The 18,469-nt window shown below is 38.6% G+C and overlaps 1 protein-coding gene across 2 annotated transcripts in view; it reads left to right on the top strand.

The window, feature by feature from the left end:
• Positions 1-18,469, top strand: part of TTC39B (tetratricopeptide repeat domain 39B) — a 99,131-nt gene that overhangs the window by 49,328 nt on the left and 31,334 nt on the right. For both annotated transcript variants that reach the window (XM_045562173.1, XM_045562174.1), the window contains exons 4-8: positions 4,815-4,925; positions 7,755-7,886; positions 8,878-8,954; positions 13,844-13,911; positions 16,809-16,873. In XM_045562173.1, coding sequence (XP_045418129.1) covers positions 4,815-4,925; positions 7,755-7,886; positions 8,878-8,954; positions 13,844-13,911; positions 16,809-16,873 — 453 coding nt within the window. The remainder of the gene's footprint in view (positions 1-4,814; positions 4,926-7,754; positions 7,887-8,877; positions 8,955-13,843; positions 13,912-16,808; positions 16,874-18,469) is intronic.

An 18,469-nucleotide genomic window follows, 5' to 3' on the forward strand; every position in this document is an offset into this window, starting at 1 on the left:
ACAGGCATGAGCCACTGTGCCCGGCCAAGGTTTTCATCGTAAAAGTAATGTGAAAAGAATTCAAATAATTTGAGAAAAGGAGGAAAAAGTCACTAATTATCTCCCTACCCAACATAAATCAGTAAAAATTGTGAGTTCTCAGAGGGTAGAGACAAAATATCCAGATAAATAATTGAAAATGGTATTGGGAGTCTGCGATCTGGTTATCTAGGTCCACAATGTTAGTGGAATAAGTACATTATGGGAAATCTTACAGCTTGTCTTAGTCTGTTTTCTGTTGCTTATAACAGAATACCTGAAACTGAGTAGTTTGTAAAGAAAAGGAATTTATTTCTTACAGTTTTGGAGGCTAAGTCCAAGGTCCAGTTGCCACACCTGGTGAGAGCCTTCTTGCTGGTGGGGACTCTCTGTAGAGTGTTGAGGTTGTGCAGATCACATGAGTGTGTTAACATGCTGCCCAGGTATCTCTTCCTCTTCTTATAAAGCTACCAGTTTGATTCCCATGGTAAGCCATTAATCCATTAATCCACCAGTGGATTAATTCATTTATGGGGGCTCTGCCCTCATGACCCAATCCACTCTTAAAGGCCTCCACCTCTCAATGTTACCTTACTGGGTATTAAATTTCAACATGAGTTTTGGAGGGGACAAATATTCAAGCCATAGATGGCTCTTGAGGCAAAGCAGGAACTTTCTCTGGATACACTTAGCAAAGGATCCAGAATTCCTGTCTTCTTTTTGCTCCCTTGATCCATAGTAGTTCTCTCCTTCCACACACACATATTTCAAATCTTTGTAAATAATGACAGAGCAAGACACTGTCTAAAAAAAAAAAAAGAAAAGAAAAACTCTTTAGAAAATGTTGCTGAAGCAATGATGTTCTGAACTTACTTTTATTCATCCTCTCTCTTCCATATTGATATTTTATTCTTTCTCTGCTGTGCTCATTCCTAACTTGTTTGATCCAGTACCGGTTGATTAGATAAATGAAGAAAACAGGTTATTATTCAAATAAATTCCTTTAATTTTACTTAACAGCTCTGAATTATTGAAGAGTATTCAGTTACTTACAAAATAATGATGATACTAGCTGGCATTCCTTGAGAACTTGTATGTAGCAGACACCACTCTAAGCACACTGTGTGTATTAACAGCACAGCCTCTGAGGTGGTTACTTTTACTAGATCCATTTTGCAGGTAAGGAAACTGAGTTACTGGGGAGGAAAAGTGACTTGCCATGATCATATATAGTGGAGTCAAGAAATAAATAAAAGGATCTGATTCTGGAGCCTAGATCTTGCACTCAAGCTTATTAAGTAATTAATAAAGAAAGACATGGAATTAGAATGTAAGTGATGATAGTACCAGTATAGTCCCAAATTTTTATGTATTTGTTTTGTATATTTTTCTTTTTTTAAGTATAAGACTAAAAACTCATTCTGTCTTAAATTAAACATATCTTCTACATTAGAAACAGGAAGGACGAGTCCTCACCTCCACTGAAGAGATACATATGTGTATATGTGAATATAAAGGCACCTGTGCAGGTCTTCGGCAGGCCAGGAATGTGAATAGGTGGGCTGAGCACCCACGGCTTTTGGAAAATGATACATGGTTAATTTGCATAGGGCTTGAAAGTTCACAAAGCACACTCTTAGCAACGATTGCCTTTGTTTTTCCTGCAGACATTGCGAAATAGGAGGACGTTTCAAAGATGAGGCAAGGGACTCAGGGAGGTTAAGTGGTTTTCTGAAGGTCACAGGGCTAGAGAATGGCAATGCCGACTTCTGTTTCCAGTCCAGGAAGTTTTTTATTGCATCATGCCAGGCTTGAGGGGGATGCCGTGTTGATGAGCCTCCTGCGAGATGCTTGGTTATTTTGAAACAGCTTTGCTCACCAGTCCAGTCTGGTTGGACAGGTGTGGTGGGGCCAGAGTTCCACTTCCTGTGGTAGGTGTGGGTCGCCATTTTAGGTTCTTAGTCTAAGGAGGCAGTATGAGGAGCATCTATTTTAGGAAGAGAAGAGTAGTCTGAGGATGAATTAAAGCAGAATTAGTATCATTTGGGGATTTGTCAGGCCCACCTCAGGCCTACTGAGTCAGAAACTGTGGAGGTGGGGCTCCGCAATCTGTTTTAGCAAGTCTTCCAGGCGAGTCTAATGCATGCGGAAGTTTGGGAACCATGGAATCAAAACAGTAATCGTCGGGAAGCATTCTTGGAGAGAGTTGCAGAATTCAGGCCTGAAGTGATGGGTCTCAATTAATGTGACGGCAGTAGAAATGGAGAGAACAAGTGTCTCCAAGAGATGCTTGAGAGAAGTCTTGGCCAAGATGAAAGTTGCTCTCCTGGTTGTTCCTCACAGAACACATGGTAGCACTGGTGGGGTGGAGAGGGGTGTCAATTCTAGGTGAACGTCGTAGTAAACCACTTAGAAGGCTTGAGTTTACCATGTTTGGAGGTGCTGAGCTGGCAACTTTTGTGTTCCCTCTAAGCTTGGACATGTATAGTGTATCCTCCCAGGTGACAGTGTGGCCAGCTGAGATGCAGAGGTGGTTGTTTGTTTGGCAAGGGAGCCAATATCTGTTTGCAGCCCATTTCCTGGTAGTAAAGGATGAGCTGTAACCTCAGAACTGGTAGGAGTGAGGATTAAGAGAACATGTGAGAATAAAACTGGAAACCTAATATTTGAAGGGAAGTGGTGATTAGAAGGAGGATTCTGAGTCAGTTGTATTTCCTTTTGTTAAAATAAAATCTGTCCTCTTTGAGACTATGGTTTCTGGCTTTTGCCTGTTTTCTATCTTTTGTCCCACTTGCTGCCTTGCTTATATTTGTAGTTCAGAAATCCCCTTTGTCCCCCAGCCTAGATGTTCTCATGGCTGGCTCCCTCGTACAGGACTTGGGTGTCACCTTTTCGAAGAGCTTTCGTTGACCATCCTCCTTAATGTTGGGCCTTTGCATCCCTGCCCCTCCCCCAAACCAGGTTCTATCCCAGATGGCTTATCCCAATCTGAGATGACCCCAGTCAGTGCCTGGTCTGCTTGGGTAAATTTGCCCTCCCCTCCCCAGTAGAATGACAGCTCCTCGAGAGCCTGGGATCCTGTGTATCTCCTTCGTTCTCGTATCGTCAGCACCTAGAAGAGCATCTGACATATAGTTAGTGCTCCATAAATATTAGATGAATGGATTATAGATAAAGATTTGATTGGGGGAGTAGAGGTAGGCAGTGAGGGAAGAAATGGGTCCGCTGACACCATGCAACACATGAGGGCTAACTTGGACCAGGTGGTAGAGCTGAAACAGGATAAATTCCAGGGACGTCCAGGAGGTAACACTGACAAAATCTGGTGATGGACTGATGTAGAAGGTATGAAGCAACTCTCTGGTGAAAAATCTTCCTGTGAGAGGTTTGTGCACTCCATTCTTATTTGATCTCTTCATTTACTAGAAACTTAAAGGCAAAGCAATTCTTAGCTCTCTAGCTACCCCTCCATCAAGAGCTTGTCTCATTTCTACTCCACCCTAGATTAGGTGCTTCAAACTCTAGGCATGAGGAATTTTGTGTTTTTACTCAGAACAACTCTACCCACCCACCCATCCACCACTCAGCAATATTTATTGAGCACGTACTATGTTCTAGGTGCTCCCAAAGGCACTGGTGGCACAGTAGTGACCAAAACAATCTGCTCGCATTTATGTCCTAGAAAGGATAGATAAGCATGTCCACAAATACCACATGCACAAGATACTTTTGGATGGTAATAAGTTGTCTGGAGACAGGATGGGGTAGGGTCAGCTAGACTGGTCTGCATTGGTGCTACACTGAGATCTGAATAACAAGAAGGAACCATGACAAGACCTGGGGCGGATGGTGGCTCCAGGAAGTGCCTTCAGAACCCATTTCTGGTGGACTAGAGTAAGCGACATGGGACTCATTTTTTTACTGAAATATTTTCCTATTAAAAGTTGCTACGCAGAAAACATTTTAGAGATGTCTGTAGTTTTAAAGAACAAGATTTCTGTCAGCCGTAAGTGATTAACAGATAATTTTCAAAGTAGGATAAAATGACTCATACAGATACAAAAAATGAACACATATTAAAGATTTTATTTAATCATTAATGATAACTGATTAATTATTAATCAGTGAGGACACTTGGCAGATGTTATAAAAGGTTCAAAGGAGAAATCAAAACAGAACAAATTTGTATGGAGTAAAGGAATGTCGAAATGCATGTGCAAATTCAGGAAAATTAGCTTCTTCCACAGTGGGGGAGGGAAGTTGTTGAATCTCTGCTGGCCAGGACAAAATTTCCACATCTATAGACCATTATTTTGTGCTGCTACCAGTTACCTGCAATTTACAGAGTTGTGATAGCTCCCATAGAGTCAGAATCACATTACCTGTAGCTGTCTCCTCTAGAGTCTAGACAATACATAGTTTTCCACTGAAGCGCCTTTTTTTCCGTATATAATCAAACTGAAACAAAATGATCTGCCTCTTCCCTATGAACAGAGGTACATAATTCCTACACTTGCGGTCTTTGGAGTGATAGGGAAGTATGGTCTGTTTGGTGCCTGCTGTGAGCCAGTATTTGTCAGTTTATCTCATCCTCACAACAGCCCCGTGAAGTAGGTGGTGGTGGTCCCATTTTACAGATAAGAAAGTTGAATCTCAGGGATGTTAAAGACACAGTGAGTGGCAAAGGTAGAATTCCAACCTGTCCTCCTGTCTCCAGAGGCCACACACACTTCCTGGGACAACTTGCTAATAGTAAAAGCTATAGAAATTCTGTGTATTTTTTTTCTTTACTTTAGTTCATCATCAGCCAAGGTGGATCTCAAGAGTGGCCTAGAAGAATGTGCTGTGGCATTGAACTTATTTTTAAGTAACAAATTTACAGACGCCTTAGAATTGCTTCGTCCATGGTAATTAACTTTATTTCTTTTAGATGTAATATTTTTCAGTTGTTTCTGATGATTCTTTGATATCATGCTTATAGGTTACTTTATCTGTTCCTACTTGAATATTTATAAGCTAATTTGGTTAAGACCCTTTACTTTTTATCAGTTTTAAAAGTCAGTCAAGAAATCTGGTTTTTCAAATTTAATCAGTAGAAGATATCTGATTCTTTCTCATGTTTTAATTTCTATATTTGTTCAGATATTGTCATCTTATGTAGTTTTGCGGGGCTTCAGTTTTGCTTTCTTCAGTGAAATATTTTTATGGATGTTCCTCTTCAAGTTAAATATCATTGAAAAATATTTCCTTTACAAGGAGAGGGGAAGAACTAGAATGTGCTAAAAAGAAATTTAAGACAATAAAAGTATTATTGGGATTCCTTATTTATAGGATATATAAACTAAGCAATTTAATTTCAGTTAATAGTTAATTTTTGAAAATTTTCAAATGTGGCAAAAAAAACCTGTGCTCAGCTTGTTTACTAGTCTTTTAGGTTGGCAAGAATAATCTTACATTGTGCCTTCAAAACAGTCACTTCCTTGAATGAAGCTTAGACCTCATATAATAACTTGCTAGAAGATTATTCCCCACAAGAGTGGGGAATCCCATTCCTTGCTTTCAGTGGCCTACAGGGTGACCTGACTGTCCACTGACTTTGAACCTTAGAGGCTAATTTACCTACTGAGGATCTGCTGTGGGAATTCTGTTAAGATTTGGAAAGCTGTGGTCAGGGTTGGGCAGTGAGCATCTCACAGGTTAAGAACAAGTGATGAGATAGATAGTGAAGCCCGTAGTCTAAGGAAGTTGACCAGTGTTGTCTCCAACACTTGTGTCATAGTCTCCACCTTGCCTGTCTCCTGCCTTTTCCCTCTGTCCTCAGTCCTTCAGACGTCTGTCTTCTGATTCTACTTACGTTTGTCGTCTTCCATCTGCTTGTCTTTCTCTCTCTCTCTCTCTCTCTCTCTCCCTCTCTCCCCCCCCCATCTCTTCTCTCAGCCTATCTCCTTTGGTTTTGTTTTTGTATTTTTTATTGACATATTATAGTTGTACGTATTTTGGGGGTACACATGGTATTTTGATGCCTGTATACAATGTGTAATTATCAAGTCAGGCTAATTAGGATATCTATCACTTCAAACATTTATCTTTTGTGTTGGGAACATTACAATTATTCTCTTCTAGTTATTTTGAAGTATACAGTAAATTATTAACTATAATTTCTCTACTATACTATTGAACACTAGAAGTTATTCCTTCTGACTATATGTTTGTGCCCATTATCTCCTATGTTTTTAATTCAAACAAGTCTCCTTTATTTCCCCTGCCACTGTCACCCTGCTGGTCATCGTATGGAATGAACATGAGTTATTTACTATTATATTCAGTTAAGGTTTATATTCTCTGATCTTTGTGCATGTTTCACTGTTAAAAATACTTTTTTCTAACTTGAATCCTTTTTTTGCCTCATGGAAGAGCTTTCAGTTAAAAATGTGAGGTTTGAAGCCACAATTAATGATTAACTTTGGGCTGCTCTTATTCCTTGTGGTTCTTTTGAACAGGCAGTGCCCTTAATGTTCAGGACAAACTACTAATTTGCAAATTATTATACCAAAGGATGTTTATACTGTTTCCATGGGGAGAGAAGAATAATGTGGGTTGCATTTATTTTGCATAGCAGCAAGCTGTTGTGCATTAATATTTAAATTAAAAACAAAACCATGCATTGCTATTTTAAACCTTTTAAATAATTAATTAATATAACTTAGGGTTTTTTTTTTTTTTTTTTTTGAGACAGAGTCTCACTCTGTTGCCTGTGCTAGAGTGCCATGGTGTCAGCCTGGCTCACAGCAACCTCAAACTCCTGAGCTCAAGCAATCCTTCTGCCTCAGCCTCCCAAGTAGCTGGGACTACAGGCACACACCACTGTGCCTGGCTACTTTTTATATATATTTTTAGTTTTCCAGCTAATTTCTTTCTATTTTTAGTTGAGACGGGGTCTCCCTCTTGCTCAGGCTGGCCTTGAACTCCTGAGCTCAAATGATTCTCCTGCCTCGGCCTCCCAGAGTGCTGCTAGGATTACAGGTGTGAACCACCACCCCTGGCCAAATTAATATAACTTAAGTTTTGAGAAAAGAAATGGTGGTGTTTTCACAGCCTGAAAATCTGGATATCTGCCATACATTAGGAATAATTAACATCCTTAAGAATCCCAAAGCAATTCTCACTGATAACCTGATAATTTGGATTATCAATAACTTTAATTAGGAATCTCAGATAATAGGATTAGATTAGACTAATTTATTATAAAAATCTTCCTTTTTCTTGACCTCTGGCTGGAGAGAAGAGGGGATGATTTTAAATGAGCCTTTATCTTCCAAAAAAAATCAGAATCTTTCACAAAATACATTTCCAGCAGCTTGTATTTTAGCACTTATTTCAGAGCCAAAGACAGTGCATTGCCCCTTGTTCAACTGAAAAAAATTGGTTTGCTTTGAATCCACCGGCTGCCCCCTTGTGCTGAAACAGGGAAAAGCATATTGTCCACTCCTGCTTCAACCTGGAACATTTTGTTCTGCCTATGTGGGTTTAAATTGCAAAGTCGTTGACATTTGAGTTTTTAAGAGCATACCTCTCATAGTCCATATCATTTCAGGGATTATGGTGAAGGAGTAAAGGTTATTACTGTGAAAGTCTGGACATGCATTTACTAAGATTTCTTATGATCAGTATCAGACAAAACCTGGAATGCTTTTTCTGTTGAATTAAAATGTACTAATTCCCTGTGTTCTCCCCAGGGCTAAGGAGAGTATGTACCATGCCCTGGGCTACAGTACCATTGTGGTGTTGCAGGCCGTCATGACCTTTGAGCAACAGGACATCCAAAACGGCATTTCTGCCATGAAGGATGCTTTACAAACCTGCCAAAAGTATGCCTGAGTAATTAAATGCTTGAGATATGACTGCAAACTTTTATGCCTGTGTGACACAATAAATGCTGTTTGCCTGACTGTGTTTGAAGTTGGCCACAGTTACAGAAAAGGACTTCGGCCTCAAAGCTTCTCAGCCTCATGTAGTTTTTGATATAACAGTATTAAAAAAAATTCTATTAGGAATTATACTAGCATTCCCATTTTACATCTATACCTTCCACTTTCTTTTTGATAGCTTGGGGCCCGAGTTACAGAGACGGTTTGAGGGCGATTTCAGTGGAGTTAGCAGTAAGCATCTCTCTAAGTCTTCCTTGCATGCTGCACCGAGCCGAGCAAGGAGCATTCCTGTTTTCTGTGAGAGATGCTCTGAGTTCAGAAGGGAATGTTTTAAGACGGACGTATTTGAAGACCATAGTTATACAGGGGCTTTAAAAAGAAAGAGGATGCCTTTGAATACTTTGGGTTGGTCAAAATGAGAAGGATTTTTAGTTTATTTTAAGCTTTACTCTGTATGTATAGGAAGACCTTAGCAAAACCTATTATTAGCATTGGTGAATTTTAACATGGGTAAAATTACATCCTTATGCAATTATGTCGCAAACCCCTCAAATGAAGAGTTTCTAAATATTGCACTTTAACTCCTTTTTAAACTTTTTTTTGTGGAAAATCTTATCATGGAAATACTGATTTTAGACATAGAGATAAGGGTAGGTGCTTTGCAGGTTTGCAGGTTTGCTATTCATTGGTGTGTGTGGATTTTCCCACACACGTGTCCGGTAACATGGATTGTGTTCCCATGGTTGCCAGCCAGTGCTGGGTATAGAGTGTTGGAAGAGGACGGTCTCTGCCCTGCACACTTTAGGGTTTAGAGTTCCAGCCTGGTGACTCTTTATTGTGATTGTGACTGAAATGAATGTCAAATGAAAATGAGCACAGCCTGATTTGTTATTTTTTTCTTTATATTTTCATCTCCTATTATTCAATGCAGATTTAGGAAAAAATTCACGGTTGTAGAATCTTTCTCAAGTCTTCTTTCTAGAGGATCACTGGAACAGCTGAGTGAAGGTAAGAGTTATTTAAAACATTACTTTTTTTGGTAAAATTAAAAAATGATCTCATAAATTCAATACTGAAGTGTATATAGTAAATGGAATCTTTTTTTCTTCCTCGTCTTGCTCACTCTCCAGAAGTAACCATTGTTAATAGTTGGTTTTGAAGCTTTGCAGACTTTTCTGTGTACATATACAGGTATATACATAAGGCACACATAGGGTTTTTGTTGCTGTTCACATATTGTTCATTTTTTTGCAAGCATAGACTCACATAATATGTGTTGTTCTACAAAGTGATTTTGACATTGACGTTTTCCCAGGTCAGTACATATGAATGTATACTTCATTCTGTTTAACAGCTATGTAGTATTCCATAGGATGGGTGTACGTAATTTACTTATTTTTCTCTATTGTTTTTATTTTTTCACTGTTATAAATAATGCCATCCTAAAATCCATGTGCATATGTCTTCATGCATTTTTTTCAAGTATTTCATAGGATAGATTCCTAAAAGTAGAATAACTGGGACTGAAGTTTTAAAAATTTTAAATATTTGTAGGTATTGCCAATTTTTTCTCCTAAAACTGAGGTCAGTTTTTAGTCTTACCATCCATCTGCAGTTTTCCACAAGCTATTAAAATTTTTTTCCAAGGTAAAAGTAATTTTGATATCGTTTAAAAATGATAATGGAAGATGTTTGATTTGTGAACATTTAGAAATATTCAAGAATCCAGGAATGCCTACAGCACCCTGGTGAGATGGATGGGAGGAAATGACTCCTATTGTTGTCAATTGCTTAATGTTCCCACTGAGATTAGGGTAGAAGTTTCATGATCAGCTCTGTTTTGTCAGTGTTACACTCTATTCAGAATGGTTCACAGGAAAGGTGCATCCAGAAAATCCTGTAGAAGAAAAAAAATATGTCCTTCAAATATGGCCGTTGTAGAATAAAGCTTATGCCATCCCAGGAGAATTTGTGCCCATGTTGTCATTGTCAAACTTGTTCTCTGGAATATGTAGCACAAAATACTAGAAGTAACTTTGGCTGATTAAAGCAAGAGCAATCCTGGATACTACTGGCAGAGTCATTCCTGATGGTCAAGTGTATGTCAGATACATTTCTGAGTATGTTTTAGTACAAAGTTTTGTTTTGTTAGACAAGTACTTTCAACTTGTTAAGGACACTGGAGAACTTGGGAACATTTGCATGATGTGAGGCTAGCGTGTTGATTACAGCAGGGGATTATGAGACATATCACATCTTTGGGACTTGTTCCAAAAGGGTAGGATGTTGACCCCCAAACTGGGGTAAAACAGAATGGCGTTTCATTTGTCAATCCAGGCAGCTGAAACCCGTCATCTTTTTCTCCAGAAACGGACCTGCAAGTATTCATAAGAATTTATTTATCTCCTTGATTTCAGATAGAATATGTCTTCATATTTTACATGTTTGGGCCATTTATGTAAATTGGTCCCAGCAGGTCCAAAGTCCACTAAAGTGGGTCAGTGGGAAATTAAGTAGGCCCCAAAGAAATTTGACACTTTCATTTGCATTCTCCTTTCTGTTACGTCTATATGGCTTTTCTCCAGTCGCCCACGGACCCCTGCCTCTGTTTTCCTTTGTAGTATGAAGGCTGACATTTGAGATTTTTTACCTTAGTCTTGGGAAGAGTGATATGGTATTTTTGGTGTGAGTATAAATAGTAATTTTAAAATAAAATGATAATGCCCCATTTTTTAAAAGCTGTGGCAGATGCTGTCCTTGGTGCCTTCTTAACATTAGCCAATCTAATCTGTGTAACCTCCTCTTTACAGACTAGGAACTGATGTTCAGAGAGATTAAACAAATGGCCAGGGTTACCTGCCGAGCGGGGGGCTGGGGGGTTTAAATCTGATCTTCTTTCCCTGAGCCACGCTCTTTCCACTGTAACGCACGCATTCTCCTGTAGGTGGGTAGAAAAGGGCACAAAATGTATCCTGTCTGGATGAGTGAAATGTTGAATTATTTCTGTGTTGGATGTCTTGAAAATAGATGATATTGTGTTCTTTTTATAATATCTTTAGTTAATGGCACTTTAGGAAATCTGGAAAAAGGTAGAAAATTACTTTTTACTAATTATTTAAAAATAGGCCAGGCGTGGTGGCTCACGCCTGTAATCCTAGCACTTTGGGAGGCCGAGCCAGGAGGATTGCTCGAAGCCAGGAGTTCGAGACTAGCCTGAGGAAGAGCGAGACCCCATCTCTACAAAAAAATAGAAAAAAATTAGCTGGGCTTGGTGGCGTGTGCCTGTAGTCCCAGTTACTCTGGAGGCCGAGGCAGCCGTGGGAAGCTGATCTTTTCAGGGATTTTGAGGTTGCAGTGAGCTATGATGACGCCACTGCACTCTAGCCTTAGGCGGCAGAGCAAGATCCTATCTCTAAACAAACAAACAAACTAGCTTGTGACTATAGCCTATTCTAAAATGCAGGTTTGTTTAGACTTTTTTTTATCTAAAGGCTGTACTTAGCTAGCATTTCAGTGCATCATGAAGATATTTTCTTTGTGGACTAAGGAATTTATAACTGAGAGTTATTCTGGTAGGTACGTACTCATAAATACCTAATGGCTAATTCTGAGAACTAAAGTACTGTACAATGTAAATCAACCGTGGTGAAAGAATAAGACTTACAAATCAAGTTGCATTTCATTCCTAGTAAGTTTGGCTGTCACTGCAACCCAAACAGACTTTGTGTTCGAGGGAGCATGTCAAAACATTGTAGCTTTAGTGTGTGATTTGTTTTTCCTCTTGGTACTTTTCATTTACATCCTTGAGTGTCTCCTTGTCTGCAGGAGTGTGTATATTTCATTAAACTTTTCATGGGTTTAACGTGAAATGCACCAACTCTTTTCTCTTGTGCCTGGCAGATTGCCCTGACTGGGTTTCAAATTGCCTTTAAAAACAGATACTTATATGCAGTGCCTAGGATATGAAAGGGATTTACTGTGAAGAATACTTGTTTGTGGAATACAGAGTTCAAACTCTCCTGCCTTTTCTCTTTGCCTTCTTGTTACATCCTTTGTGCTGCTCTTAGATTTGTCCATCTGTAGCTTAACTCTGATCTGTCCACCCTTCTGCCCAGATCTCTGCAAGGACTCACTGTTGCTTACTGAACCAAGCCCAGACTCTGACATTCAAGGCTGACCACAAGTGAGCCCCAGCTTTGCCTTTCCAGCCTCATTGCCCTCTCCTCCCTTGACACAGCCTGGCCTTTCCCCGTAGGTGCTCTGGGCGTTCCTTGCTCCATGCCTTAGCTCCTGCTGGTCCTCCACCACCACCGACCTCATCCCCTCTGCACCTGCCCCAAGCCAGCAGTCTGTGCTTCCGAGCACACTTTCCTAGTTAATAATTCCGGACAATTCTCACTTTGTTACCTAAGGAAGAGGACCTTCTGGTGGCTATGTCAAAATATTACCAGTTTGTGTCCCACTGAACACACCAAGAAAATCAAGAGGGCACACTTGAAGGGCAAGCATTCCGAACGACCAAGACCCTGACTGTGGATGCTGCTAGAATGTGCACAAGTTGGTGCTGTCATGGGCTTGGCCCCATCTATCTGTGTGTGGTGGGGATCTTAGCTGCAGAGTTGCTTCTTTGTAAATTAAACATTTGGAATATGAGTGTGGCAGCAGTTTGGACCAATTTGTGAGAAGCAGTGGGTTGTGTTTGTGTAGGGTGGGGGTGGGGTTTGTGTATGTAAGTACAAGAAAGCAGTGTTCTTGTCTAGTTGGATTCAACAGCATTCCCAATAACACAGAAATACCTTATTTTCCAGCTACTTATTCAACATAAAAATGATTTCTGCTTTCTGGGCTTTTACCAAGAAGCACTGACATGGCCAGGGGTAATAATCTTAGTGAAAGTACCTAGCATTTATCAAGTGCTTACTCTATATAGCAAGCTCTGCACACAGTGCCTCGTTTAGTCCTTCCGCTGTGAAATAGAGATGTTAGTGGCCTTTATAGATGAGGAAACCAGCAGAGAGAGGTAGGCTAGTATGCTCAAGGTCCTATAACTAATACGTGGTAGAACCTTTCCACCAACCTAGGCTATTGAACACCCAGGCTCATTCTCTTAAATACCATGCCACAATTTGCATCCCATGAATCAAGCAGGAATCTACTGACTTTATGTATACAAAATGCAAAGATTTGACTCCCCAATCTCTGCAAGTATAATGAATTGTTTATGAAGTAAGGACATGTGTTTTGGGGCACTCCCCATGTCCCTGCAATGTATTTAGCTTTACCTAACCCTGGTGCCTTGTTCTTGTGCTAGACAGCTAAATGATGAAATTAGCCTGAAACTGGGTTAGTGCTAACTCTTTATATCAAGCCAGTCCTAACTTGGGCATGGAAGACAATTCTTTTCCACTGGACTCTAGAAGAATGGCTGCTTTCTCTTTAGGTTAATAATGTGTCTAGTCATTGTCATAATTATCACACCTTCATACTTAAGAAGTTAGAATTCATAAATTTACTTTTTCAATCTTTTTAACTGTGTTAAACTTTCATGTTACTATTAAGTTAAAAAATAAGTGGTTTCCTTTTTTAAAAAAGTGCTTTTAAATTTTGGTTTTCTCTTATGAGCTGAGTTTGAGTCTCTGACACTAAGTACCTGACTCTTTGCAGTTATGTTTGAATGGGCCAAAGATGACTTCCCCAAACATTGCATATATTCCAGGAAAATCTTGCTGAAGGACCAAGAACTGAGGTTATCATTTTGCTTTTATGGAAGAACCAAAGCAATCTAGGTTTTTGTGTCTCTCTTGGGTTCATTTATCTACCAGTCTTTCCTGAACATCTCAGAGCAATTACGGTGGACATGGGATTTTCCTTAATATGATTTTATTTGTTTTTAATAGAGGAAATGCATGCCGAAATCTGTTATGCCGAGTGTCTCCTGCAGAAAGCAGCACTCACGTTTGTGCAGGTAATGAACGTTGGCTTAGAATTAGTATTGGCTGGGAAGGCTGCCAGTACTGCAAAGAAAAATGTGGCTCATTCTATGTTGGTGCTTCAGTTCTTTTGACTTAGAGTGGTAATGAAAGATGTTTGTTATTCTAATAAAGGTTGGCTGTAAAGAAGACTCCAGATAGCTTTATTCTTACTCAAATGCACTTAAAGTCCATTTAGAATTTCAATCTGCTGGGAATCACTGCCCTTTAAAGAAACTGCTTTGCAACTGCTACACCTAATTTCTGGGTGCTTCTGTGTGAAAACTGTGATATTATTCCTCTTTGCGCTTGCTACTGGTAGAGGATTTATCTGCAAGGGAGTGGCCCAGGTGGAGGTGGAATCCTTGATACTTGGCCACTCCCTTCTTGCACCATCTCCTTCAGCCAAGTTCACTTATGCATGCATGGATAGCCAGACTTTCCACGTATACTTCAGATTTTATTTTTCCCTTTTTTTCTATTCTCATTCGCCCTTCTTGCTTTTATTTCTTCTTTTGGAAGAGCAATTTTAAAAAGTCACTAAACAAAACAATGAATCCTTATGTGACTGTTATAGTCAGTACCTGCCTATTTCTCTATCTTCCAAAACTTCTAAAAAACAGATTTTCACATAGGGTAGTGATGGCTACAGTGAGGGAGTGGTGGGTGGAGATTGTAAGGAGTCAGAAAGAAATTCAACAATAAGATGGAAAATCTTCCTCAGTCTCAACCTTTTAATTGTTTTGGGAGTTACTTCTTTCTTTCTCTGGAGGTTGACCTCTTAGGTTGGATTCTGGTTTCATAAAATTCAATCAACGTGGTCCATGACCCTGTTTCGTAAAACCCTACACATTACAAAGGCTGGTTGATAACAGCGGTCTTAGTGCCTCAGTAAACAAACATTGTCATGATAGTCATGGAGGCCCAAAATTGTTTTCTGATGTGTTTTCCAAATGGGGATTTGGCAATCAAATCTGGGGGTGGACAGCCTATTTTATATGTGGGGACTTGAAATTAAACATCTGGGAGATTGCCATGATTTTTCCCTCTTCCTCATGCTCCCATACACAGTGACTTTCATTTTCATGCTGCTTTTGCCTTTTGTAGATTTCACAGTTCCATCTCTTTTCCTTTCTATTCTATCATTATTCTAGTAGAGGTGCTCGTGTAGTAACTGTACGGCAACCTGGTGACTCTCTGTCCGTAATTTCTTTCACCTCCGGTTCATTGTCTATTCTGCAATTGAGTGCCCTCTCAAAAATGAGACTCTGGCCTGGTCATTCCTCTACTTAGCATTTAGTAGCTCTGGTCAACTCTGGCTGTGTTCTGTATCAGACTGTCACAAACAGGGTGGAGTTCGAATGAAACTGGTGCCTCTCCCCAAATTCCCTACTCCCCATCTTACAGATGTCCTCAGATGCCCCCAACAGGGGTATATCGCATACTTGAGTGGCATGGGTGGAGGTAGTTGTCTTACTCCTTGGTCATTCCCCTCTTTGCGATGGGTTGTTTAGCAGTGCTGAGTTATGTACACTCACATGACCAAACCCACCATGGTCTTTAATGCTTTCCTGCCTTTCCACCTGAGTCTGCCTTTGCTTAGAGTTCACATCTGCTTTACTTCTCTTCACCTGGCTGCTTCCTAACCATTTTTGTGCTTTAAGCACATGTGCTTCCAGGAGGTGTTTCTGGGTCTCTGCAGAAACGTGCTGTCATGATATCCTGTGCATGCCTCCTTCCCTCCTGCCCTGTGCATGACTTCATCCCTGAGCACATTGTATTGCCTTTGTCTGTTTTTGCATTTGGGTGCCTGGTATAAAATAGGCTTTCGGTGAGTGTTTGATGAATCATGAAATGAAATACTCTTTTCTGAGGCAGATTTTAAGCTAATTTAAGAAATTCTTTCTTGCTCAGTATTGGATCTTATGTAATCATAAGACTCCTTAGAATAAGATAAATATTTAAGTTGTATAGTGAATTTTGTATCTATTGAATCTTATAATTAGAATGTTAAATATTTAAGTGTTGAATGAAATTAGTAACCTAAATTCAGTTTTTCTTTTGCTTCAGAGGGATGCTTAAGTACACAGGAAGTAAATACCTGAGCATCTTTCTGATATCAGTGGACTAGAAAAACATTATCCTTGGAAATATGAAACATGGGATTGTCTCCGCCCCCACCATCTGTTAGAGTAACTTCCTTCAAGCAGTTATATGATATAATTTATTGAGAGCATTAGAATCCTAGAATGCAGACCCTGAAGATGCCATTCATCGAGGCAAACTGCCTCAATTTTATGGTCAGTGACAATCAGACTAGGAGAAGCAAAGTGGTTTTTGTTTTTTTTTTCCCCCTAAAACAAAATTGCATATTAGTGACAGCCACTTTAGAAACCAGACCAGTTATTTTTGGTCTGAAAATGTGTATGAATGAAATTCACAATGTTAAATAGACTTTCCCTGCTAAAGTACTCTGTGAAAGAAGAACCAAGTTCTATTTACTGGATATGATGGGCTGGAAAAGTTGGCCTTAGAATAGATCCTAAAGTCAACCATTTTGGATTCTGTTGAACCCAGAAGAGAATTGCTCAGTAGATATTGTTGTTTATTAAAGTAGGTTTGGACTACATATGCCCCCTAATTGGTGAGGATTACCTCCTTAGTAATATAAAGTAATGCAAGGGTTTTTAAAATATTTTTTGTTATCCTCTAGCTTGGAAGAAAAATTACAAAAAAAATTTCACATTTCTTGCATGTATAGCAAGAAGAATGTGCTAATTTCAAAATCATGTCCTCAAAGGATAGGTTTATTTTTCTAATCACAGAAATGCACAACTGTGGGAACAGTTTAAATATTTTTGGTAAATGATCTAATTGTTTGAATTATTTTCAGGATGAAAATATGATCAACTTCATCAAAGGTGGACTCAAAATTAGAACAAGTTACCAAATATATAAGTAAGTTTAAAAGTAAGATATTGTTTTTAAGTGATTTTGTGCTATATACTATTTTGTTCTTCAAAATTTTCATAAACTAAGTATGACTAGGTTTTTTTTATTTGGTGTTGGTAGAAATACACTTAATTATTGGCTGAGTATGTATTCAGTGCCATAGTACAACATATTTAAGTTTAAATACAATTTTAAGAGCAGAATAGCTGAAAAGAAAATTACTGACATAATATCTTTTTTTCTGATATAATTTCTGATTAGATGATCTTAGTTTCTCTCTCCTAAGAGCAATTTATAAATTTAAAATAACAGGTATGTCTTTGGTTCAGACTCTGGAGCAACACTACCCAATAGAACTTTCTGCAGTGGATAGACATGTACAATTAAGATGGCTCATAATGTTGTTCATATCTTCCATATCCTTACTGATTTTTATCTATTTCTGTCGTTTCCTCAGTGTTAAAATCTCCAACTTTGAATCTACAGTTATCAATTTCTCACTTTGGTTCTGTCAGCATTTGCCTTATAGATTTAGGAGCTCTATTGTTAGGCTCATGTATTTATAATTGCTCTGTCTTGCAACCTTTTTATCATTATGAAATGTCCTTATTTAACTCTGATAATATTCTTTGTATTGAAATCTATTTTGTCTCATTAGTATAGTCACTTATGCTTTTTATAGTTAGTCTTTGCATGGTATATATTCTTTTACTTTGAGCCTATCTTTGTTATTATATTTTAATTGCATTTCTTATACATGCACATAATTGGGCAATTGATATGTTTGCACTTGTGACTACCATTTTGGTTTTTCTCTTTGCTTCATCTGTTCCCTGCCCCTTATGCTATCTTCTTTTGCTTTGGTAAAATTTTTTTTAAAAATAATGTAATCCTTTATTGTCGTCTTAGCTATGTCTCTAATTGTTTCTAGTATTTGCTCTAGTGATTATAATATCCTCCTTAACTTATCACAGTCAATGTAAAGTTAATATGATAGCACTGAACATAAAATACAAGAACTTTGCAAAAGTATAGTTTTGTTTATCACCTGTTGTCCTTTATACTATTCTTATGATATATAGCACATTTACATATCATAAACCCTACAATACAGTGCCAAACTTTTGCTTTGAATAGTCATATGTTATAGTCTTTCTTTACCCGTATATTTACCATTTTTGGTATTCTTCATTCATTCCTGTTTACTTTCAGACTGAAGAACTTCCTTTAGCATTTCTTGTAGTGTGTGTCAGCTTTCAACAAATTCTCTCTGTTTTATTTCTTTGAAAATATCTTTACTTTTGCCTTCATTTTCAAGGATATTTTTGCTAACTAGAGTATTCTGAGTTGACAGGGTTTTTGTTGTTGTTGTTTTTTCTTATTTCAGCCCTTGAGAAACTGCCGTTCTACTTTATTAAGGCCTCGGTTATTCATGATCAGAAATCAGTTGTCATTTGTATAATTGTTCCCTTATGTCCCTAATGTCATTTCTTCTGGCTTTTTTGAAGCCTGACTATTTTGTGTCTTTGGGTCTCAGCTGCTTGACTTTGATGTGTCTAAGTGTGGTTTGAGAAATGTATGGTTATTATTTGTTCAACTATT

Source organism: Lemur catta, chromosome 10 (genome assembly GCF_020740605.2).
Source record: "Lemur catta isolate mLemCat1 chromosome 10, mLemCat1.pri, whole genome shotgun sequence".
Taxonomy (NCBI): Eukaryota; Metazoa; Chordata; class Mammalia; order Primates; family Lemuridae; genus Lemur; species Lemur catta.